Source organism: Pipistrellus hanaki (genome assembly GCF_964339955.1).
Source record: "Pipistrellus hanaki genome assembly, chromosome: 6".
In the NCBI taxonomy this organism is placed as follows: domain Eukaryota; kingdom Metazoa; phylum Chordata; class Mammalia; order Chiroptera; family Vespertilionidae; genus Pipistrellus; species Pipistrellus hanaki.
In genome coordinates, this window is record NC_140508.1 from 34,596,280 (window position 1) to 34,621,663 (window position 25,384).

Genomic DNA, 25,384 nt, shown 5'->3' on the forward strand with positions numbered 1-25,384 from the left:
GGCAGGGCCTGGCTCTTACCCTTGTGAGCCAAGGTTGAAGCAGGCGCTGTAAACAAAGGCCACAGCTCCCCACTCCCTACCCGCAGCCCGGGGAGAGGGCCCGCTGTGCGCAGGGCCCGGCCGCCAGGCGTGGGCAGCGGGACGCGCTGGGCACCTCCCAGGCCAAGCCAATCGCCCCACCAGGCCTACCACCCTGACTCCCAGGGCGCATGCATGGAATTCCTCTCTCCCACTCCCCCAGCCCAGAGGACATTTCTGTCTTCCTTCTTCCTAACCTTTGCTGTGCTTCAAAGATATGCTCTTGGGCAGCTTCCAGCGCTGAAAAGGCCAGCCCCAGAGTGTAGAGGAGGAAGGGGGTGGGGCCGGCAAGGGTTCAGATCAGACCGCAAAGGGGGTTCGGCTCAAGGGCCTAGGGGACTGCCAGGGCCTTCCAAACAGCCGGAGGGCCTGCTGCGGAGGCCCGAGCCTGCCCCCTCTCCCCTCGCTGGCTTCAGTGAGCACTTGGCCAGCCATCCGGGAACCCCTGGGGCGGGGCCCCTTCCATCCAGCCCTCCAGTGGGGAGGGAGCCCACCTCCTCCGGCCCGGCCTCTTTCAGGAGCAGCAAGCAACTGTGCTTGGGAGCTGGCTGTAAATCTCAGAGAGATGACCCAGCAACTCCCACAGCCCTGATTTCTGGCTGCCCACTCCCCTGCCCCTCCGGGGAGACACAATGGTCTCTGTGGGCCCCAGAGCGGACGCCTGGCGGAGCACCCCCACACCACGCCCCCCTCCAGGGCCTCCTCACAAACATCTCTTTTATAGTGAGCAAACACACTTCAGTTTGAACTTTCTTCTGCTGCTATCCCTGAGGCAGGCACATCTGTTCTCCAAGTGCTGGGGAACCAGCCTGCCTCGCCTCCACTCCCTCCCCCACTCGGCAGGGCTAGCAGGGAGTTTCCTGGAATTTACGGCTTCTGTGCAGCCAGAGTGTGTGCCCTCCCAGCTGAATCCAGAGGACTCAGGTTGGGCCAGGACACCAGCTCTGCCCAGCTCCGGGGTCACCACACAGCACACTCAGAGCCTCAGAGGGTGGAGAGCCTCATGTGTCTTCATCCCCTCTCTTCCCACCCCACCCCCCACCCCCGCATGCACTTACTCTGCCTCCCTCCCACAGGCACATCCACCCACACTCTCCCCTGGGTGAACACACGCTCCCTTACACTCGCTCAGACAGTGTTCTCACACCCGGAGGGCACACACCCCTTCAGAACGCTCTCTCCGCACAAAGGGTCCAGAGGGCCAGCAAACGCCCCCGGTGCTGATGGGCTGGAACCTGAGAGTGAGGCTGCTGGGCGGGGAGCAGGCCCTTAGAGGCACCGAGTCCAGCCAGGCACTTGGCGTCAGGACCAGGGACACTGAGGTCAGGGAGTGAACGGAGGTGCTGGCGGAAGTAGGAAGGCCCTCTCCTGACTCTGACGGCTGACACACTCGTTGTATTGAAAAGACTGAGTATTAACATCTGGAAGCTCCGTCCACTCAAAATGCCCCGTCCATTCATTCAACAGTATTTACTGGACACCTACTATGAACCCAGCACAAAATTCAGCTGTGGATAAGACAGCTGGTCCTCCTGTGCGCTCTGCCCAGATGGGGAGGTGGACAATCAGGAAAAACACATGGTGGTGGTGGTGGTGAGGGGTTCAGAGCAGAATAAAGCTGGGTCCGAGGGGAGAGGGGCCTGCAGGCCGGAGCCTGAGCGGCCGGGGAGGACCTCGCTGCCGGGAACAAAGGCAGAGGCCTGCAGGGAGGGAGGACGGTGGCCGGGCGGCAGCCTACCCAGGAGCGCTCCAGGCAGTGGCACAGGCGGGTGTGTTTGAGCAGCAGCCACACCAGAGTGTCCCCTCCCGAGATGCACACGCCTTGGGCAGGGCTGTCTCCAGCTCAGAGAACAGCTTGTAGAGAGTTCCACTAAGAAGCCGGAAAAAGCAAGAACCATTAGGTGCAGCACTGACGGCTCCCACATTCTTATGCTACTTGGTCAAGTTTAAAACAACAACAGAAGTCCAAGTTTATCAGGTGGCAAGTGCTCCCTTGGAGCACCTCATTTCACCCTTACAAGGCCCACCAGCCCCATTCTACAGATAAGAAAACTGAGGCTCCAAGGGGTTAAGGCACTCGCCCAAGGTCATGAGGTAACAAGTGGCAGAGCCAGATGTGTAAATCCCGGAGGCCCAGACAACTCTCCTTGCCTCTGCTCAACTGCCCGTCTCACCGGGAATGCCCGGACCACTGTGGAGCCCCATGACCCAAATTCCAAGCACACCGCCTTCTCCATCAACTTCTCCGGCTAAGTCTTCACCATTCCTTTCTTACACAACCTGTCTGCCTGTACCATTAGCCCTGTCAGTCAGGCAGGCAGGCAGGCATCCCCGCCGCCCCTCAGCTGTAGCATGTGGGGCTCTGCCCTGTCTCCCCCAGAAAAACTTTAAGCCCTTTCAAGAGTGGGGACCAAACCAAACCAAACCACAACAAAGAAAGTGTGGGACCAGGGAGTATGCTCCTTAGACCCTCCCGCAAAGCACGGCAGACTTACTGGTACTGAACTGGCTGAATTGCCTGGCATGATACTGGTATTTAATGACAATGTGGCATCAGTTTGACAATTAAGGACTTGGTCCCACTGCATACAGTTCTTGAGTAGAGACCATAGGAAACCCGGACCCTGGCTGGCAGGGTCTCCTTCTTATAGCAAAGCCTAAGCTTAACAGTTCACCAAAATGATCCCTCTTCTCCCCCCTGCTCTGATGGCCCAGATTGGGAAGAGCTGGGCTAACGTGTACATTGACATTGCAATCACCTGATAGTGAAGGCCGCGTGCAGTGTCCACACGCAGGGGTTTCAGGGCAAGGATCTATGAGCTTTCCTTGCAACAGCCCCCTCCGTAAAGCAGGCACCCGGCCAGGCCTATCTTGTGGTACCTGCTCACGGGCACCCTACGTAGTGGCAGAGCTGGGATCTGAAGCCAGACAGTCTGCCCAGAGCCCACACCACGGTGCCACCACACCAAGAGGCTGCCTCACCACACTTCCTCCCTCCAATAAAACACACAAAACAAAACCAGATTCCTTAACCATGTGTCTCAAGATGAGATCCAAAAGGAACTCATGGGAGACTAAGCTATATTTGCTCTCTCTCCAAAGCTGACACACATTTATTGAGCACATACTATGCGCTGGTGCTGTGCTAGGGACAGAATGACTAAGGCAGGCTTCCTTTCCTCCAGGACCTTGTTATCTAGGGAAAGAGACCAGCAAGAAACCCTGACCCACTTGTAAGTGCAGAGAGAGGGGGCTGTGAAATCCCCTCCACAGCTCTCCACTGACAATCATCCTCTCCCCAGCAAGTTTCCTCACGGCCCCGGGGTTTGCTACGAGTCCCTATTATGTGAGTGATGGTTCTAAGATTTTGACACTTGCTGCTACAGCAATATTTTAAAGTGAGCAACCGAGTCCATTAAACCTAACTTGGGGGTGGGGGTGGGGAAGCAAGTCCCAGTCAAACTTAGTTTCCACACCTTTGCTGTCAGGACTGACCTGGGGGAGAAGCCTTCCCAAGACCCCTTTGCACCTCACCTGCTGAACGGAGCCCCCGGCTGCGGAGGATAGACTGTGACTTCACCCACCTACTCTGAGCCGAAGCTCCAGGAGCAATTACCAGCGCACAACCTCAGAGCCTACCGGCAACGGGGCAGAGGGGCAAAATACGCCCAGGCCAGGGGCATCGGTGGGAAGCCGGGACACAGGTTTGCCCCAGGCCGGTGCTCAGACCTGGAGTGCTCCCTGTACTCGCCCAGAAGTCATAGCCATAGCCAGAGCCTTCTCGCTTTCCCCACCTGGAATTTCACGGAATTCGGTCTACTAATTTCTCCCTGTAAACAAACTCTAATGACACTAGCATTAGGAAATAAGTGAGTACAACCCATTACTCCGGCCCCCTCCCTTCAGATCCCATGCGACTGGCTGGAGAGCTGCCCTGACTCCTCTTACCTCTGACCTCAGACACCCTGAAGCTGCGGCCTCGCCCACATGCTGGTAAAGCCCACCATTTATTCGGCACCAAAGGGCCTAAGCCAGTGTGGTTCCCAGAGGGATCCAGCCAACTGCCCTTCTGAAAAGGGAACTCAGGATGGGAGGGGGCGGGCAGGCAGACAGCACCCAGCCAGCGCCTGGGACACACCCCAATCTGGGCAGAAGGAGAGGAGCCCAAACCCTCTCTGCTCTTATCTGCAGTTCAAAATTCACGGGCAGGTTCAGTTTCTCCCTGCCCAGGCTCTGAGGCTCTTCCTCCTCTGCAAGCAAACTAGCACCAACCACTGCCCAGCCCAGGAGGAGGAGAAAACGGGAGCGCGAGGGAAATGGTGGAAACGCCTGTATCCATGGTGTGTGACTGCGGGCAGGTGCTATCAGTGACATGATTATTTTACAACTGGGGTCGATTTCCCGGGAACTGGGTTCCCGGTGCCTCCGCAGCGGAGCCATTTGCATCCTTCAGGACAGGGATCCCGGGCGGGCCTCATACAACATTTTCCAGGCCTTTCCCCGGAGCTGTAACTCTATCTCCACCACTTGCTTTGAGAAAGAAAAGGAGGAGGATTTGCTGAGAATTTAGTGCAATTGTAAGCCACAAGCCCTGACCAGGAGCCTTGGGTATGCGTTTCAGAGGACGGGGAGGGATGTGCAGGGGGTGTTTCTGGGCTTGGCAGGAAACAGACCCCTCTGTCCAGCTTCTGGTCCGCTGAGAGGCTGAAGCTCCTGCCAAAAGACCGCCGGACCTGGGCAGTTCCCCGGCACCAGCTCTGCCCGAGCGGGCGGCACCGAGGAGCAGGAGGGGAGCACCTCCTTCTGGAACACCTGCAGGCCCTTCCCGGCCCTGGAAATTTTTCAATACGAGGCGATTCTTCCCTTGTCTCCACGTCAGCGAGCATTACACACGCCGCCTTCTGAGCATGCCGAGAAGGTACTGAACCACGTTTGACCCCAACTTAACCACCGCAGTCCATCAGATGGCTTACGGATGGGAGACGAACCCCCACTCCCACCAGGATCTAAAGCGACCAGGGTTCAAATCCCTGTTGTGAAGTGACTGCACAAATGAAACCGTAGGGTGGTCTGATCACCCACCCACCACTCCTGGGAGCTGTGGGGTCCCCAAGACTGTGGCTTCCTGCTCTACTCCAAGCCCATATGGCCGCCCGGGGAGGAAGCCAGCCTCCCAGGGACACACCCTGCACAGTTCCACTCCCCCCTGCTCGCATACTCCTCTGCTTAAAAGCACAAGCTCTTCTGGGAAATGTGAAGTGGGGAGAGCTGAGACAGAGCCAATCACCCACCACGTTTTAGGTGTGTTCTCTCTCTCTCTCTCTCTCTCTCTCTCTCTCTCTCTCTCACATACACACACACACACACACACAGGGTCTGCCAGAAACATATTCATACGTACAGGGGACTGCTCTGTTGTTCTTGCTGTCATGGACGCCTGGATGCGGGCGTGAGCATTTGCAACACCTCCCTACGAGTGCATGGATGTAAACCGGGCTTTTGTTTCCCAGGCAAAGGCAACTGGCTGTTTTCCCAGCACTCCTCGGCACGAGGGCCGCATCGACACCCCAGGCCCTGCCGTTAGCAGGGGTCTCTTTAGATGGAGGCAGGGAGGTGGGCGCTAGCAGACAAGGTCCTTCCAGCCAGGAGGAGGGCTGGGAGAATCCACTGTGACACCATGCCCTTTAGGAGTTTCTTTCCAAGAAAAGGGCCCAGACAGGACAAAAAAGTTCTTGAGCAACTCAGGGCAGTCCAGCGCCACATAGCCCCGGGGGGGCCCAGCCTGGGTAAGTTCCCCAAAGCCAGCCCTCTCCGCTGGGAGAAGTCCCGGGCGCCCGGCTCCCCGCGTCAGAAGCAGGAAGGTGCTAAATGGGCATCACCCGCCTGGGTGCAGAGGGTGTGGGGAGAGGTGCTGTCTTAAAGCCCCCTCTACGGAACAAGCCCAGCCTGAGCCGGGATTAGACAGGAGCTTGATATTATTCAAGGACACATTTAGGCCCTAATGGTTTTCCAATGGCGGGTAATTTACTTCCTGGGGGTTAAACTACCACTGGGGCCTGGGTCATAAACAGGCCTTCACCCCCGCAGCCCACAGCCCAGAAGCGGGGGCAAGATGGGGCCCCTGGTCCCATCCACAGATGGCTCTCCCAGAGTTGTGAGGGCCCCCCCCCCCCTTCCCTATCACAGCCCCACCTGGTGGGGCCCAGGCTGGGGTTTCCAGCTGATTCTGGGATAAGTAGGGCTTTATCTCAAGGGAGAATCTATTTCAAGCCACAATCCTTCTCAGAAAGAGGAGGAAATCACAGAGTCCAAACACCATTTCAGGTGAAATCAGGAGGTTATTAATCTCCCCTCAGAGCAGACAGAAAGAAAAATCAATGTTTTTAGAGGAGGGGGGGAATTCCATTTGAATTAATGGGTTTGTGGCTTCTCCATTGATCCCTGCCTCTTCACACTTTCTTTTTTGCTTTTGTGTTCTTGGGGAGGAAGGAGAGAGAGGGGAATGGGGAGGGGGGAGGCCTGCGGAGAAGGGAAAGGACAGTCTAACCTTAACCTTTCTCCAGGAATAATGCTAATTAGCGAGGCTTAATGAGAACTTCCCCCAGGAAGCGCCGCCTGGTAGGGGCGACCAGACTCTGGCAAACGCAGCTCCAGGTGGGAGAAGGGTGGGGGGGTCACTTCGGCCCCCGAACGGCTGGAATAAAAATGCGAACTGCACGCCCCCTCCCTGCCCCCATCAAAGTGCCGGGCCCTGGAGGACTAGGTGCCCAGCGTCCAGAGGCGAGCGCGGTGTAAATCTAACTTAATCCGGACGCGCGCCCTCACTCCGGACAGCGGCCCCCGCCCCGGTGCACCCTTCCTGGAGGACCTGGCCCTCCACGGAGGGTGGCCGCCCCGGCCCCGCTCCCACCGTGCACCTGAGCGGAGCGCGGGTCCGCACGCCCCGGGCGGGGACAGGGGCCTGGCCAAGTGGCCTCAACTCTGCAAACCTCACTCAACTCCCCGCGCCCAGCGGGGGCCCCTCCCTGCCACTCAACGCTTCCCGTCCTCACATCCCTAAACACAGTCCACTTCCCTTCTCCCGCGGCCGCGGCTACCCGAGCCCGGCCCCCGCCCGGCCGCCGAGAACGCCTCCGGCCCGGGACGCGGAGCCCGGCTCGCTGCAAGCGGAGTGGCCGCCGCACAATGCCCGGCGCGGCGCGCAGTCACCGCCCCCCGGCCCCGCGGCGCGCGGCCCGGGAGAGTGCGCCCCGGCTCCGGGCTGGGCACACCCCCGGGCACCCGCAGCCCCGGGTGCAGCCTCCGTGCCCCCATCCCTCGGCCACTCTCGCCCGCCCCCCGCCCCAGCCCGCTCCGCCCAGGGCGCAGCCGCTTCCCGGAGCCCCCTCCCCTGCCCTGGCGCAGGAAGCTCCCCCGCGCCCCCTCCCCGGAACCCCCGCGCCCCCCGCCCCCTAACCGCAGCTCAACGGCCGGCGGCAGCGGCGGGAGGAGGGGGGCGGCGGCCCGGGGCCCAGAAACTGCCGGATCTCGGGGATCCGGGCCGGACTCCGTACCTGGGCGGGCGGCGAGGCGAGGCGGGGACTGGCGGGCGGGCTCCGCGAGGGAGCGGCGGTGACAGCCCCGCAGCTCCAGCTGCTGCCGGTGCTGCCGGTGCTGCCGCTGGTGCTGCCGCCGCGGCCGCCCGGGGAGAGGGGCTGGCACCGCCGCGGCGCGTCACTGCCCGGCCGGGGGCGGGGGTGGCCGGGGGGAGGGCCCAGCGAGCGGCGGCGGCAGCGGCGGCGGCGCCGTGGCCGAGAGGGTGGAAGGGGGAGGGGGCACCGGGCACGGGGAGGCGGGGGAGGGGGGCGGGACCGGCACGGGCGGGGGCCGGGAGGGAGCGCAGGGAGGGCGCCCGCTGCGGGAGGAGGAGGAGCAGCAGGAAGAGGAGGTGGAGGGGCGGGCTGGAGGGAGTAGTGGGCACGGGGGGAGGGGGAGAGGAAGGAGGCACCCAGAGAGGAGAAAGGAGGGAGAGGCGGGCGGGGGAAGGAGGAGGAAGAAGGGGGTGCTGGGCCAGGTAGGGGGGAGGGAAGAGGGCGCGCTGGACGCACCGCCATGCGCTTCTGTGGGAGAGCACTCTTAAGGGGGAAGCGCTTCGAGGGAGAGCCTAGCTGGGGGGGGGGGGGGGGGGGGGAGGCTGAGCCCGAAAAAGAAGGCAGTGGGGTCTGAGCCCTCCCCTCGCTCCCGGAGGCAGCAGTCTTGGGGTCTCGGGTGAGGGTTGGAGGGCACTCGGCTCTCCGCGTTCAGGCCAGGAGAGGAGAGACTTGGCCCAAAGAAAGTGACTCGGGCGTCTTTAGGAACTCCCGGGGCCTTCGAGGAGGACCTCGGCCCCTGCGGGTCTCCGGGGGGGATGCAGGGCCTCGCTGGGCGGAGATGCTGGGGCCCCGGGCGGTGGTAGCAAGACCGAGTTCTGGGAAAGCCAGGCGCAGGGCTGGCTCTCTCCCGGGCCCCCATCCCCACCTCAGGGCCCCCCTTGATCAAGTTCAAGCTCAGGCTCCTCGGCGCGCTGCCCACTCCCCTCCCCCTCCCTCTCCCTCTGTTCCGCACCACCTCGCCTCCTCACTCTTCCTTTGTCTCTTTCCCACCACTTACTCTACACCCACCCTGCGCCCCCCTTCCTCCAGGCAGGTGCCTAGGCGCCCGGGCGGGGCTCACCTGTCCCACCCAACATTTCAGCTATCCCGAGCGCCCACCACCGCCCGCCCGGCGCCCTCCCATCGGTCATTGTGCTCCTCAGACCACACGGTGCAGGCTCCTGACGGAGCTACCGTAGTAAAGTAACAGGATAACATCGAGAATGCAGCTCCATCCCGGACCGAGGCGCGCACTGGGCAGGGAGACAGCATCGCAGGAGGGGGAGACCACGCGGGCCCGGGACGCTGTCCTCCGCGCACAGACCTCACCAGCCTAGGGTGCTGGGGGCGGCGGGATGGGGCGGCGGGGGGTGTGTGGTGGTGGTGGTGGTGGGGCTGCATCTCCGAGCTACCTCAGATTCAGCCTGAAGCAACACGCTCGTCCCCAAACAGCAGAATTAGAGCCGACACAGAAGATGGGTCACGGGCAGATAGATGCCCCCCCCTCCCCCCAATTCACACCCTCCTATGCATCAGACCAGTCTCCGGGAAAAACTTGTGCTTTAACAGGGATGGAGTGCTGCTCTCGTGGAATTCTGTGAGGAAATGGCCAAACACCAAAACAAAAACCAGTAAGGACCCCACCTCCTGATTCCTCCCGGCGCATCCGAAAAGGAAAGGCAATTTCTACCGACCGTAACGCTACAACTCATTCACAGTGGAAACAACAAAGAGAAAACGAGGCAGCCACCGCGACTGTTCGCAATTTTGAAACAGACTGCCTTTAACCTCCCAACTTTTTTTTTGTGTGTGTAAAAAGCCTTTTTCTTTCTTCCACTGAAAGCTTTGCATTGTGAACCATCTGAGGTAAGCAAGGATCCCTCTATAGGTTAGAGTGGGAAGTACACCATCACAGGTTCGGTGCTCAATCTATTCACCCATTAGAGAAATGAAAGGATGACAACACATCGAATTAAAGCACACAGACTGACTTCCGCACATGCTGTCAATATACAACTCACATGTTATTCATTAGCACCTGCTATCCCTGAAATCAAATGTGCCTTCAAACAAAAACACTCTCCGGCTTCTCTGGGCGGTGTTTTCTTCGCATCCTCTGTGGTGGGGACAGTTTGGAGACTTCATTACCTGAACGGCCGCACGTGTTGGTGACTAGTAATGATTTTTAGAAAATGGGAACATTTCCGATACAGAGGCGGTCCTTCTTCACCCTGGAAATGAGATGACTCGGGCCCCGGATTCCCCATCTCTTCCCAGCACACTGCCGGAGACCTTTGACTTCTCCTGGCCCGAGTCACTATTTCACAGCGGTGGTGGACGTCTGGGCTTGAAATATAAAGCCAAATCCAACTGAAGTTCAAAGGTGGAATTGAACCCAGATAACCCACTTCTTTCTCTGACTAATAAAAGAGAGATAGTACTGCCCAGAAGGGCAGAGCAGTGATTTTCTCTAAGCATGAAATGTGAACTCATTTACCATCCCTGAGATAAAACAGCCCAGCCCCGCTCGACCCACAGAAAGCAGCGAGGAGCCCGGGGGTAACCTGGCTATTTAGTGGCACCAGGAACCGGGCGGGTTGTGTGTGTGCTAAGCCTGCAGAAATCTGCAGGAGCTGCCACTCCTTGGGTAACCTTGTGTAGTTTGTTTCCTTGTGCCTCTGGACAACTCCCTCCATCCTTAAAGTGGCCACAGCGTGGGTCCTAACAAGGAATGGCAGGACCTAGTTTTCTGACCACTGAGTCCCCCAACAATGTGTCCCAGCTGACTGGGAGGCCGTGGCAGAGAAGGCGGTTCCCTCCTAACTATGGGGCAGAACTGCCTTCACGTCTCCTCCAGGCTCTGCACATGGTGGGCACTTTGTAATGAGCAGCTGGTGGGCATTTGCTCTATGGTGTTATTAGCAGCAACCCTTCCTTACAGTTTCCCATGTGAAATGGGCCTGTGCCACAAGTGGGGACCTAACCATGAAACCAAGGGGGTGTTATTATTGGGAATCTTCATGTGACCAGAGCAGATGCTGTTTAAGCATCTCAAAGCATTAAAACCTACTTATGCCCAGCCAGTATGGCTCAGTGGTTGAACATCCACCCATGAACCAGGAGGTCAAGGTTCAACTCTGGGTCAGGGCACATGCATGGGTTTAGGGCTCGATCCCCAGGAGAGGGTGTGCGTGTGGTAGCCAATCAATGGTTCTCTCTCATCAATGATGTTTCTATCTCTCTCTCCCTCTCCCTTCCTCTCTCTGAAATCAATATATATATATATATATATATATATATATATATATATATATATATATATATATATTTAAAACACATTTACCCAACAAACTACTTATTAATGATGGAAGGAAACATGTACCTGCCCAATGGAAAGATCTGCCAGCCATGCCCCAATTAAGCAATCAAACACAGGAAAGTAGGGTCACCTGATGCAATGTGCTCGCCTCCTGAAGGGATGCAATGAGAGGATACAGCATCACCCATGTTGTGTTCTCCCCAGAAATGCTTACCTGAATCTGATCATGCCCTGGATCTGTCCTGAACTCTTCAAAAGATCCACTGTTACTGACTTGACTGTTCTAAATCATGAGACTGAAGAGATATAGCACCTAAATGCCAAGTTTGAATCTCGGTTGGATCCTGGACATAGGATTGAGGTGGAGACAGTGTGAAGGAGAGACAGGAGGGGTGGAGTGGAGACAGGGCTGAGGAGGGAGACGAGTGTGGGCTCCGCGCTGAATGGTCAGGAAAGGCCCCTCCTAGGAGAAAGCCAGCAAGTGCCCTGGCCCTGGGGTGGCGGGAGCTGACAGCTGGGAGAAGACATGGGGCAGAGGGAACAGCTGGTGCAAAGGCTCTGAGGTGGGAAGGGGCTTAAAATGTCTGAGGAATAGAAAGATGACCCATGTAGCTACAGCAGAGTGGGTCGTGGGGAGGGGAGGAGATGAGAGTGAGAAGGCATGCAGGGCCAAGCACCCAGCGCCTTGTACACCACTGTGAGGTGTGCGGATTTTATTCTAAGAGTAAGGAAATGATGCAATCTGAATATGTCTTTAGATCAGAGGAGTGGTATTATAAGGAAGCAAGAGTGGCACTGGGGAGACCAGTAAGGAGGTCTAGCCAAGAGCCTAGAAATAATCTAGCCTAATGGGACTGGGTCACATTCTGGTTCTAACACTAGACAAGTGACCTTGGGCACCATAGGTAAGTCTCTCTAAGCCTCCATTTCCTCATCTATAACGTAAATAATAAGAGAGTGTGTTTAATGTAGTATTTAACACCAAAATATCCCCTTTGAAACTAGAAACTATGGTAGCCAGCCTCCATGATGTGTCACGCTTCCTGGTGTCACACTTCAGACCTGTCACAGTGAGTGGGGCCATGAAACCGGTGGGACGGTATGATGAGGAGGGTGTATGACGTCTGAGGTTGGGTCATAAATTACAGCTTGATCTTTTCCCCAGAGGGAGTACTTGGTCAAGGGAAGTTTTTATCACCAGGATTCTAAATTTTCACCATGATGGCCACATCCCTCTCCACAAATGCTGTGCCAGTTTCCTCAGCACCAGCAGTAGCTGCTGGTTCTCATTTCACTACACACTTGTCAGCACTTAGTAATCTTTTCTGTCTTTGCCAGTCTGAGAGGTGAAAAGTGGCATCTCTTATTTTCCTTTGGGATGTGAGCATATGTTTATGTGTATCGTGTTTATTGGGCACTTGTATTTCTTTTCATTTTTTTTCATATTCTTTGTCCATTTCTCTACTTGGATTGGTGGTCTTTTTTTTTTTTTTGGTAAGAAGTCTTTGGAAAATGAAATCAATATTTTGTCATATATTTTACAGATATGTTTCCTTTTTAAAAAATATATTTTGATTTTTTACAGAGAGGAAGGGAGAGAGATAGAAAGCTAGAAATGTCGATGAGAGAGGAACATCGACCAGCTGCCTCCTGCACACCCCCTACCGGGGATGTGCCTGCAACCAATGTACATGCCCTTGACCGGAATCGAACCTGGGACCTTTCAGTCTGCAGACCGACGCTCTACCACTGAGCCAAACCGGTTTCGGCTATGTTTCCTTTTTATTGTCCTTTTACTTTGTTTATGAAAGGATTTTTTATTTTATTTTATTTTTTGCCATATAAAAAGTTTATATTATCCCATTAATTTTATTTTCTCTTTAGGGCTTTAGGATTTCAAGTCAAAACAAAAGTTGTATTTTTTTTTTCCACTTTAAGATTATAAAAGTAATACACTCATATTTTCTTCTAGAGCATTTATAGCTTCATTACAGTTAAATCTTTATTCCATCTGTAATTTATCTCCATATAAGTAGTCAGGTGAAGATCTAGCTTATTTTTTAAATGGCTATCCAAGTTATCCCAATGCCATCATTTTAAATAACTCATCCACTGATTGGAAATGCCATCTTTACAGTACATTAATTTTCCATTATTTTTGGAATTGTCGATTCTATTCTATTGATCTGTCAATTCCTGTCCCAATATTATAGCTCTAGAATGTATTTTAATATAGGGTGTGGGGCTATCACCTCTACCCCCATGAACTGTCCCTGCCCCCAGCATTATAAAGACAATTAAACCCATGCCATAGCAGAGAAGCACAATTATGCAGAAAGAAGGAATGTTTCCACCTGAGGGGTTAAGTAAGGTGGGGTGGGGGGGGGCGCAATAAGGGCAGTGTCCTGGGAGAGGTGACATCTACTTAGAACCAAAAGAAGGTAGGAGGACTGTGACAGGTGGCAAAGTGGGGAGGGTATCCAGGCAAAAAGAGGAGCAGGGATAGGAGCACCACAGCTTCCCATGTACCTGAATTCAAACTGCTTGATCTGCGGGCTGGGTTGTAGCTCATCTCATCCATTCATTCTTCACATTTGCCAATTCTTGCATAGGTGGCTGCAATCTCATAGTAAGTTTGACACCTTTGCTGAAATCTAGGAGACACTAATACTCTTTCCCCATTCCTTCGCTATTTAGATAATTTCCCATGATGAATACACACTGAGTGGCCAGATTATTAACACCTCTGAACACATAATAATCTGGCCACTCAGTGTATCAACACTAATAAAAGAGCAATATGCAAAAATGACCATACCTCCGCAATGCCCACTAGCCAATCAGGAGTGGGTATGCAAATTAACCCAGCAAAGATAGTGGGTTAATTTGCACGCACAGGCACAAGCAACTGGGCAGGGAAGGTTGCTTGCTATGAGGGGAAGGATGGGGGAAGAAGGAGCTACAGAAGCAGCGCTCCAGCCAGAGCAAACACTGAAGACTCTGGACAGAGTGAAAAATCCAGCCCAAGTGAAGGCAGAAGGCAGCGGCCAGAGCCAAGGCCTGGGTACCGGGTGCCAGAGGAAAACCAGTGCTGGCAGACAGGGGAAAGGAAGGCCTATTCTTGCACGAATCTTCATGCAACGGGCCGCTAGTGTGTGTGTGTGTGTGTGTGTGTGTGTGTGTATGGAACAAGGGGTGTTGGTCTCCAGAGCACGTGGTGGGCCGCTGATCTGTCTATACAGTGACGCTGCACCTCACTGACCTCCAGCAGAGCAGAAAGAGGAAGCCACCAGAGCACGACTGGGCCCGCGGTGCAGCCAGTGGTTTCCCTCGGGCTGGGCACTGGGAGTGGGCTGGGCATTCAGCCTCTGGCTGGACCAAGGCTTCTCCAGGCAACCCCGGAGGAGGCTGGGCTGGAGAGTTCCAGGCCACTGGGTGAAACTCTAGCTGGCTCCTCGGCAGGTGACTGGGGGACAGGAGAGAGCCCCTCTGCAGGCTGTACTAACTTAATCTGCTGCACCCAGGAAGGCTTTCTGGGAAACGGGAGCAGCTACCAAGAGAGAGAGCCAGGCATCGCTTCCCGTTTCCGCTGAAATCCCGCCATGACAGAACCCACAAGTGGTGTGTGGGTGGGTAGGTAACAGCCAAGGGTTCTGGGGCTAGAGCTGCTGCTCAGGGACCTTTCTGGTAGCTGGAGTCATGTGATTGCTGGTCAGCATCTAGGGTCGGGGAGCAGAGTAGGGGAGCAGGCAACGGGGATGTGTTTTGTTTGCATTCAGGCCTCTCCTCAGGCAGGTAGGTGACAGTAACTGCTCCCAGCCTTGGTTTCCTCATCTCTAAGATGGGGGACAACAACAGGGACTTGTGTCTGATGGCCGCCCTGAGGCATAAATGCAGTAATGCCTGCAGCGAGCTGGACTAATGCCCAGCACAGAGCACCTGCTTACAACTTAGTCATCATTCATGATGATGATAATATGGAAAATAAGTAATTATAGACATTAGTCAACAAACATGTATTGGGCCCCTACTCTGTGCTGGGGCCTGGCCCAGGAGCAGGGACTGTGGTGGTGAGATCAGCTGACCTGGGCCTGCCCCATGAAGCTGGTGGTGCTGGTTCCGCTGGGGCCGTGGCCTGTCCTCTGCCCTCACCACCCTCCTTTTCCTTTCTCCTCTTCCTCCCCTTCCTCGGGAAGTGGCAGCATTAACTACGACTCTGGACAAGTTACTTAAGCTCTCTGAAGCCGAGCCCCCGCTTCCCCATGTGCCTGTGCGGGAGCGGACACAGAAGCCCCCCACAACTGTTTCCCTCTCCTCTCTCCTCCTTCCCTCTCACTTCCTCTCTGTTTCCTTCCCTGACTATTCTGTTCCCCTGCTGTCTGGGCACCTGCTGTGTGTACTGTGCTGCCTTGGCAATGTAGCACCAAAAGGCACTGTCCCGGCTCCGCTCAGGGTGCCGAGGCCACAGCAGATACTGTGAGCTAACTTCCCTGGCACCTAAACTCAGCATCTCTCCCTTTCCTTTCTTAACTGCAGAGAAACAGGGGAAATGCAATTCTTCTTCTTCTTCTTCTTCTTTTTTTAAATGGTATGATTCCATTTATTGAAAACCTAAAAACAGGAAAAGCTGTAGTGCTTTATGATGTATGCTTAGAAAGGGAAATGCAGTTCTTTCTTTCCCAGCCTCCCTTGTACTGTTCTGGCCGATGAGATGTCAACAAAAGTATATCGGCAATTTTCTGGGAAAGCTTTTGCTTTGCTGGACTAAGCTTATACCACCCCTTCTCATTCCCCCTCACCTTGAATGTGGAGAAACAGCAGCCAACTTGTAAGCACCAGGAAAGGCCAACAATATCACAGGGACACCAACTCAACATTGCCAACATTAGTACCGCCAGTGGCTCCTCCATTCTCGTGTCAGGGGTAGAAAACTTCATATTTTGCTCTACAGTCAGCTAGACTTCTATACTTGTTAGTCAGGAGCACCCTGACTGAGTTACGGTGCTCCTGTCTGTGGATGAACTGGGTAGCAAGGGCCCCCTCCCCCACTCCAGGGGCCTTTCCTCTTGGTGCCGACTTCTCAAAGAGCCGGAGGGCTGTGTCCGGGCACCTGCTGTGCGCTGTGTGTTGGGAAGACAAGCACTCACTCCCGTCACCTGTGGACTCTGCGGAAGGGGGCGGTGTCAAGGCGAGTGCACAGGTGTGCCCGGGCGCTTCCTGAGCTACAGCAGCGTGACAGCTAAACAGCACCTTCTGTTTCAAGCCTTTTTTCCTTCTTCTTCTTGAGGCATTTGAATCCACTCCAAACATGCAAGGCTTAAAATGACCCCGGGCCTAGCGAGGCATGGGGTCTCTTACTCATTCCTGCCAAAGCGAAAACTGCGAGAGAGGGGGGAGTGCCCAGGCGTGTGGCTGTGCCGGGCTGAGGCTCTCTCCCTGGCTGTCTTCTGTCCCCCAGTCCAAAGCTCAGAGCTGCCAGGCCATGCCACCAGGTTGCAGGCAAGGCGGAGAGCGGCTGCCTGGGGATGGGAGGGACAGGGGTCCCTTCCCCGGCTTTGCCAGTGACATGCCCGCTGCTGCTGACCCTGGATACCCTGGAGTTCCTCCACGGAGGAGTTTCCTTGAAGAAAGGGGTTCCTCTGTCCAGAAGCAAACTTTGTAAACCACCGGAGCCTGGCCCAAATCTGCTGTTCCACTAACAGGAAGCTGCAGCATGGAGAAACGAAAGTGAGGCAGCTGGTCAGGGGCAGGGCCACACCTAGAACCAGAACCACTTCTCTCCCTCTCGGGTGCTCGTCTGCACTAGGGATCACCCCCAGTCAAGCACCTGCGTTCCTTTGTCAGAGGGAGATACACCGTGAGGCTTCAGTGCGCGTAGCTAACTGCACCGGCGGGCAGCCCCTGCGAGCACTGTCCTCTGCAGATGGCTCAAACTATCCCAAGCATGCCTCTCCCTGCCTCCCTCCCTGCTCGTAGCCCGGTGGTCCTGCCCCAGGGCCTTTGCCCTCACTGCCTCTTCCACCTGGAAAGCCCTTTCCCCTTGGCCACAGGGCCTGCCACTCTCATTCAGGTTTGGACTCAATACCACTTCTTCAGAGAGGCCGTCTCACCCAGAGGTACAGTCTATCACCTGCTCCTGTTTTACAATAATTCTCTGCCCCAAATGCCTCACTGGTGTGTATTTTTTTCTGATTGTCTGGTTTATCATCTCTATAGCCCGAGAGTAGGCTCTCGTACCTGACTCATTCACTTCTGAATCCTCCGTGCTTAGAACAGTACCCAGGACATCGTAGGAACTGAAATGATTTTTGACTGAATAAAGGAAGAAAACATTATGTAAACTGTACAAACACTGGGTCACGGGAAGGACAAGGGCCTGGTGGGCTGTGAGAGGAAGCCATGAGCCTCTGTCCTCTCCTGAGCGGAGATGGGGGATCTGCAACTGGTCACTCTGAGCAAAAACAGTGCAGCCAGCACACATTCACAGTACAACATCACGCTGTCCCAGTGATGATGATGATGAATAAGAAGAAGAAGAAGGAGAAGGAGGAAGAGGAGTAGGAGGAGGAGGAGGAGGAAGAAGAAGAAAGAAGGAAAGAAAAAAGAAAGAAAGAAAGAAAGTCCTAAGGCCTGTTAATGCGGTAAACACAATCATAACCAGGAAAATCTTGGCGGTGCTTCTTCAGTCCACCCAAAGCCATTATCTCTAATTGATCTCCAGACATCAGCTGTGAAGTGTCTGAAACCCTCCTGCATCCTCCAGGTCTGGTTACAAAGCCCCAGCCCACCCACCGGAGTGGGGGGGGCAGGTCTCCTGCAGCAGCTCCTTGCTGGGGGTGGGGGACTGTTTGGGGACTGTTTGGGCCCCGCACGAGAAGGAACCAGAAGGAATCGGCAGACTGACAGGCGTGAGGCTGGGTCAAGAACCTGGTCAAAAGCCACAACTGTTAGAAACGCTCAGCCGCCAGAGCCAAGCAGCTGGTATTTCAGAGCCTGAAGTCTCAACAAAGCCACCAAGAGTCTCCTCCTCAAAAACTGTGACAAAAATCAGGGAGGGCTGGAAAAAGCACCCTGTCCTAAACATCCCACTTGCTCTAGATGAAGGAGACATTCTGAAAACTGGAATTAGGCGATTAGTTATTAAAAACAACAACAAAAGCAGGATTTAGCCACAAGACACTAAGGCCCCTCTGGGTCTCAGGCCAGGCCCAGAGTTGGGGGGTCACCAGGTCAGCGATAGGTTCAGTACCAGCTGGATGTTTCAGGCCAGCCCTTCCTGCCCAGACCAAGGAGATGCCTCTTATCCTGAGGGACAGAGCAGGGAGTCCGCTGCCCGGGGTGCCTCGCAGGGGTGCTGACAGCGATCTGAGGAGAGCTGCTGCTCCCATTCATGGAGGCCCAGGTAGCAGCTCCTGACCTTGCTCCTGGCTTTTCCGTCGACGCAAACAAAGCATGCCACGGCCAGCGCGGCGTGCTGGATTCTGCTCATGGCACCAGGCAGTGCTCCTGCTGCACCAGTGAATTATGGGCACTGCGTGCATTTTTTCCTGGATAATGAAGTTGAAAGGCCACATCGGCAACCTTGCATGTAGGGGGGCGGGTGTCGGCAGCCTGGAAGGGGATGAGCCTTCGGATGCCACCGGAGACAATGAGCTGTTTAGGTTTGAGGTCTCTAACTCCATCCCGCAACCGGCTTTTGAGCCAGGATGTCAGTTGTTTTCTGCTTTCCCCCACAGCTACAGGGAAGCAGGAAGAAGGAAGAGACACAGACCCCTCCAGGCCCAGGCTGCCCTGGCAACGCTCATTTTCTTTGGGTGTTTTGAAGCTGCAGCAAGTTTCCAGAAAGCACCTGAAGGTTCTCAAAAATATGTATCGATCGCTAAATTAATGCCTCATAAAGATGTTTGACAATGGGCTTTACAGAATAGAGCTTTCCAAGAAAACATTCCCTCTCAAGTTTAGAAATCCCCCATTTTTCTCTACACCATCTTTCGGGCTGCCAATATTTATAGCCCCCAGATTCCAACACTGGCTCCTGGCACACACCCCCCTCCCCCCCCCCCCCCGGCCTGTTTTTTGTGTGCTTTTTTTGCGTGAACAGAAAAGCCTGCAGTAAAAGTACCTTATTTTTTTTTAAATATATTTTATTGATTTTGTACAGAGAGAAAGGGAGAGAGTTAAAAACATCGATGAGAGAGAGTCATTGATCAGCTGCCTCTTGCACACCCCCTACTGGGGATGTGCCCACAACCAAGGTACATGCCCTTGACCAGAATCAAACCCGGGACCCTTCAGTCCCCAAGCCGATGCTCTATCCATTGAGCCAAACCGGTCTCGGCAAAAGTACCTTATTTTTTATGGTAAGATCTACAGTGTCTCTGCAGTATTTTTCCTCCATCAAGAAGGAGATGCAAAAAATTTTAGGCATTAAACAATTTTCTCCTAAAAAAAAAACTCTTTTTTTTTTTTTTTTTGTACTTCTTCCAAGCCAGGAAAACTTTAAAAAAGGACACTAAAGGGAAACCGTTTCTACTGAAATCTGAACACGTGCTGGTCTTAATACCGAAGACGGTGTGCAGCTGGTATATGAAGAGACACAGCGACTGAGGACTGAACAGAAGTAGATGCTATTTCATATGGAAACGTAGTAAAATGTAAAGGTGGCATCTCAAACCAGTGGGAAGGAAACGGATTCTCTAATAAACAGTGCTGACATAACAGGGTAAAGCAGTATCTGCATCTCAGAATAGAACAGAATGAGGTCCAAATGGATCAAAGATTAAATGTGAAAAATAAAAACGTCTATTTGTTGCCGTCAGCTGAGAGGGTGTAAAAGAAAGGACACCCAGTAGCGCTGAGCTTACCCAGCACCCAGACCTTGGATTTGAACATGACTCTGCAATGGAAGGAATCAGAGCTCCTTGGAGAGAGGACCGATTCTAGGTTTGGGGCAGGAAATATATAAGAGCAGGGAGCATATTGCAGTGCCAGAAAGTAAAGAAACATTGAAGCAAACCAAAATAAGATGAAATCCTATTAAAAAAGAAAGAAAAACCACTCCCAAGAAGCAATAGGGTATTGTCAAAATACCACAGGAGCCAACCGAAAGAGCTCCCAATGGCCAAAGCTGAAATCATTTAAGCAATAAAATGAATAAACTAGTATCGAATTATAAGCCAAAACAGCAAATAAAGAACCATATAAATAAATGATTGAATGGATTTATAAATGAGGAAGGAGAGAAAAATCTCCCATGTACACTAATTCCAAATAATGTAGGTGGGTACTTTGTCCTTAGGAAAGAAAGCAGAACCCCCTACACCTTAGCTGTGGGCTGCAGGTGCGATTTCCTTCCAAAGTCTACGTATGGCAAAGGGGAAAGAGTAACTTCGCAGTGAAGAAATCTGACAGACATTATCGCAGCCACGTGTGACCATCACCCAGAGCCATGAAGCATGCGGACAGTATGTACCCTTTACATGAAATGGTTCGAGTGGCACGATGTCTGTGGTCTTCTCTTAATAACCTGTGACCCCAGTTTTGAATATTATGAATAACATCAGACAAATCCCCAAATTCTATAAAACGCCTGACCAATACTCTTCAAAACTGTCAAAGTCATCACAAACAAAGTCTGAGAAATTTATCACAGTCAACAGGAGCCTAAGGGGAAATGACAACTAACTGCAAAGCTAGATCCCAGGTAGCACTGGAACAGAAAAAGGACACTAGGTAAAAACTAGGGAAATATAAATAAACTATGGGCTTCAGTTAACAATAATGTAACATCATTGGCTCATTGGTTGTAACAAGTGCATCATATTAATGTAAGACGTTAACAATGGGGGAAACTGTGGGAGGATGGGTAATATGAGAATTCCATACTATCTTAATTTTTCTGTAAATCTAAAACTGTTCTAAAATAAACTTCCCCAGTCTATTAAGAAAAAAACAACACTAAATACTAAAAGAAAACATTAGCTATTAAAAACAATGGATGGAGGTGGAGTAGAGTTAGCCCTTTTAAGACGCAAATGTAAAAGACATCAAATAAAAAAAATTGATCAATTTGAGAACATTAAAAAGAAGACAGACAACACACTCAACCTTAGAGGAATATGGTTGAGAAAAAGAGACCATGGCTAACTCGAGGGAATCAAAAGAAAGGAAATGTAATCACAGTATGCTAATTGGCTCAGCTATGAAAAATATATACACAGTCACAATAATATAAATAATGAAATGCCCTAGGTGGGTAGCTCAATTGGTTTGAGCAGTGGTCGGCAAACTGCAGCTCACGAGCCACATGTGGCTCTTTGGTCCCTTGAGTGTGGCTCTTCCACAAAATGCCACGTACGCGCAGCGCACATACACAGTGCGATTGAAAGTTTGTGGCCCATGCACAGAAGTCAGTTTTCAGCCTGGGCGAGTCTATTTTGAAGAAGGGGCATGAGAACACTCAAGGGGCCAAAGAGCCGCATGTGGCTCATGAGCCGTGGTTTGCCGACCACTGGGTTAGAGCGTTGTCGGGATACAGCAATGTTGTTTGTTTGATCCCCAGTCAGGGCACATACAAGAACCAACCAATGAATGCATTAATGAGTGAAACAACAAATCAATCTCTCTCTCTCTCTCTCTCTCTCTCTCTCTCTCTCTCTCTCTCTCTGTCTCTCTCCTCTCCCTCTTCCCCCCTCTCTAAAATCAATAAATTTTAAAACAATGATGATAGTGATCTATCAGATAGAGAGGTACAGATATATTGAGGGATAGAGGACGGAGAAATAATACTACTATATGTTTTTACGAGAGGATATAAGAGTGTAAATTCTGATCTCCCACAGCAGGAAATTAAACAACCAAAACAAACCAAATTGAAAAATCAAGAACTAGCAGTATGAGCATGTTATTTAGAAACAGGAGGTAAAACACCAGATGACCAAAAGGTAAGGAAAAGAAGCTGTCAACGGAGAGTAGAAATTGAAGTGCGAAGACCGGGGCAGGGTCTGCTGTTTTTTATATGATTTTTAAAATAGGTATTCCATTGACAACAATAAAAATGAATACAAAGAAGAAAAAAAAAAAAGAGAGAGAGAGAGACAAAGGACTATCTGAGGAGCTGTTTCTGAGGTTATGGGGAGGGGCATAAGGCTCCTCTGAGAGAGCAGCTATTCCACCCCCAAAGCTTCTCACAACAAAGATGCTCCAAGGATGATTCTTTGTCTGGAGAAATCCAAGCAGCCTTGGTTAAGGGCAGTGTTCTGGTTGCTTTTTGTTTTTCTTGCCACAGCACAAACCTTCCGCAGTGCCAGGAATTTAGTGAACAGAAAAGGATTTGGGCTATAGCGTCTCAGATCTTGAAAATGGGGCCAGTGGCATTTCAGGCCTTTCTTGGGCTCTTTTTTTTTTTTTTTTTTCAGAGAGGAAGGGAGGGGGATAGAGAGTTAGACACATTGATGAGAAACATTGATCAGCTGCCTCCTGCACACCCTCGGCTGGGAATGTGCCGCAACCAAGGTACATGCCCTTGACCGGAATCGAACCTGAGACCTTTGAGTCTGCAGGCCAGCGCTCTATCCACTGAGCCAAACCGGTTAGAGCCTTTCTTGGGCTCTTATGGAAGTAAGCTGGGCCCCTAAGGCTCAGCTACATAACAAGTAACCAGCTGATCCCAGAGGCCTGTAGAGGGTGTTGAAGAAGAGGGAGGCGAGAGCTGGATGGAGCAAAAGAAGCAGGACAGCAGCGGATGTCAGAGGCCAGGAATCAGGAAGAAGGGAAGAAGGCTGGGAATGCAGAGAGTGGTCCCAGCATACCTCATACCTCGGCGGGAAGAGGACGAACTGGAGGGACGAGGTGTCTGAGACAGCAGAGCCCACATTCTCACAAATTCCACAAGGTCCACACAGACACATTTCTAGAGAGCAGACCCAGATGCTCAACGTTTGAAGACACTGGTCTAGAGAAGAGACTGCAGCAAGACAGTAGCAAAGATTACAAACAGTGAAGAGACCAGTGCCAGGGAAGATGCTGAGGGCTGTGGAAGGGTTAGAACTCGAGAGCAATGATGATTTTCCCAGTGAAAACCATGGTGAAGCCTAAGGCATCTTCATGTTCAACAGGACCACAGCCTCAACGTCCCCAAGTGGCAGAGCTCCAAGGTCAAGAGGCTCTGGAATCTTACTAGGAATGATGTCTTTGACCAAAATAAACTCTCTCTCCTTGCCCTATTTAATCCCTTTTTGCCTTGAATATTTACTTATTTGACATTAATAGCACTGTCCTCTCTTTCTTTTGTTTTCATCTTTTTGTGTCATTAAGAGAGTATTCTGTCCTGGCCAGTATGGCTCAGTGGTGGAGCATTGGCCCCACACCGAGGGACTGAGGGTTTGACTCCCGGTCAAGGGCATGCACCTGAGTTGAGGACTCTTTTAAGGGCCACAGTCTGTGAGGCAACTTACTGATGTGTCTCTCTCACATCCCTGTCACTTCCACTGTCTCTAAAAAAAAAAAAAATCAATGGGAAAAAATATCCTCAGGTGAGGATTAACAACAACAACAACAAAAACACCATAAAAATGTCTTTTACCCTGGCAGGCACCACAGCTCAGTGGTTAGAGCACCGGCCTTTGCACCAAAGGGTCACAGATTCGATTTCCAGTCAAGGGCACACACCTGAGTTGCAGGTTCAATCCCCAGCCCTGGTTGGGGTGCGTGCAGGAGGCAACCAATTGTTGTGTCTCACATTGATGTTTCTCTCTGTGTCTCTCCTCTCTCTTCCCCTCCCACCCTCCTTTCTACGCTCTCAAAAAAAAAAAAAAAAAAAAAAAAAAAAATCAATGGAAAAAATATCTTCGGGTGAAAATTAACAAAAAATAAATGTTTTTTATAGATACCAAATAAATTTTGCCATTGAAAATATACACAAAACGTTTGAGTGTTTTCACTCTGTAATGAAATTTTAACCCACTGACATTTATTGTAACTTATCACTGTTTGGTCTTGTTTCTGCTAGCTTAACTACGTTTTTGTGAGTTTTTAAAAGTATATTGATTTCAGAGAGGAAGGGAGAGGGAGAGAGAGATAGAAACATCAATGATGAGAGAGAATCATTGATCGGCTGCCTTCTGCACACCCCACATGGGCATCGATCACACAACCAGGGCATGTGCCCCGACCGGGAATCAAACCTGTGACCTCCTGATTCATAGGTTGATGCTCAACCACTGGGCAACGCTTACTTATGTTTTTAATTCACTGTCTCTTTTGGTGGTTTCTTCTTTTATTTCTCCATTTATTTACTCTTGTTGGGCTGGTCAATTTTTCTTTGTTCCTTTTATTTTCTTCAGTGATTTAGAAGTCCTACATTCTATTTTTGTTTCATGGAGATGACTTTAATTTTAAAGAAAGGCATCAGAACCTCTGCTTTCTTAAGAGACCATCAAAGCTTTACACACGCTAAGCCAAAGCAGGGGACATGCCTATTTCCATTCCGCTCTCTCTTCCCCGAGTCCATACCCTGCCTGAGCTGCAGGGCGGCCTGAGGAAGGGGAGAGAGAGTCATCGTTGCCATCGAGCTCTAAGCCTGGTGTCAGAGCCAGCACCTGGTGAGGTGGCTCCACAGGCGGAGTCCTGGGAGGCAGGCACAGTTTTGGTAAGGGACAGGCTTTCACTGCAAACCGCTGACTGCGTTTCTCCTTGGGCCTGCCCATTTTCCTGGGGCTCTTCTGAGCAGCAGGGAGGCTGAAAGTGTTCAGGAGAAAAGAAAGCCACAAGAAGGGGTAAGGATTCAGAGGGAGAAGGAACAGAACCCTGCTTTACTCTCCCTGTCCCACAACGTGGTCCACAAGAGACTGATAAAAATGTGAACGTGGTTAGCCAAAAAACAGAAACCACCAGCCGCCTGTCAATGCATGAGTGGACAAACACAATGTGATCTCTCCACACAATGGAATATTATTCAATCGTGAAAAGAATGTGGTTCTGTCATGTGCTGTAACACTGATAAACCTTGGAAACATTAAGTGAAATAAGCCAGACACAGGAAGACAAATATATGATTCCACTTATATGCAGGACCTAGAAAGTCAAATTTATAGAGATAGAAAGTAAAACAGGGATTACCACGGGCTAGGAAAGGGGAGAATGAAACGTCACTGCTTCATGGTTTCGGAGTTGCCATTGGGGGTGATGAAAAAATTTTGGAAATAAATAGTAGTAGTGGTTGCACAACATGGCGAATGTGCTTAGTGCTACTGGACTGTGCATTTAAATGGTTAAAATGGCTAATTTTATGATGCATTTATTTTACCACAATTAAAAAGGAAAGTGAACGTGGAGAACTATTCAGAGTGGGCTTGTTTCCTTCTCCACTCAGAGAGAC

General features: G+C 52.1%; 1 protein-coding gene across 6 annotated transcripts in view; it reads right to left on the bottom strand.

Annotated features, from left to right (window-relative positions):
* The window catches only part of NOL4L (nucleolar protein 4 like), a 125,264-nt gene that overhangs the window by 27,860 nt on the left and 72,020 nt on the right, over nt 1–25,384 (bottom strand). Inside the window, exon 1 of one of the 6 annotated variants that reach the window (XM_084887676.1) lies at nt 8,883–9,116. The exons of 2 other annotated variants lie outside the window; for them this stretch is intronic. In XM_084887676.1, the coding sequence (XP_084743802.1) occupies nt 8,883–9,089 (207 nt within the window). In that variant the 5' untranslated portion in view covers nt 9,090–9,116. Of the gene's footprint in view, nt 1–19; nt 64–275; nt 363–7,631; nt 7,765–8,882; nt 9,117–25,384 lie in introns of those variants that run through there. 3 more of the 6 variants (XM_084887677.1, XM_084887678.1, XM_084887679.1) reach the window with 3 other exon arrangements.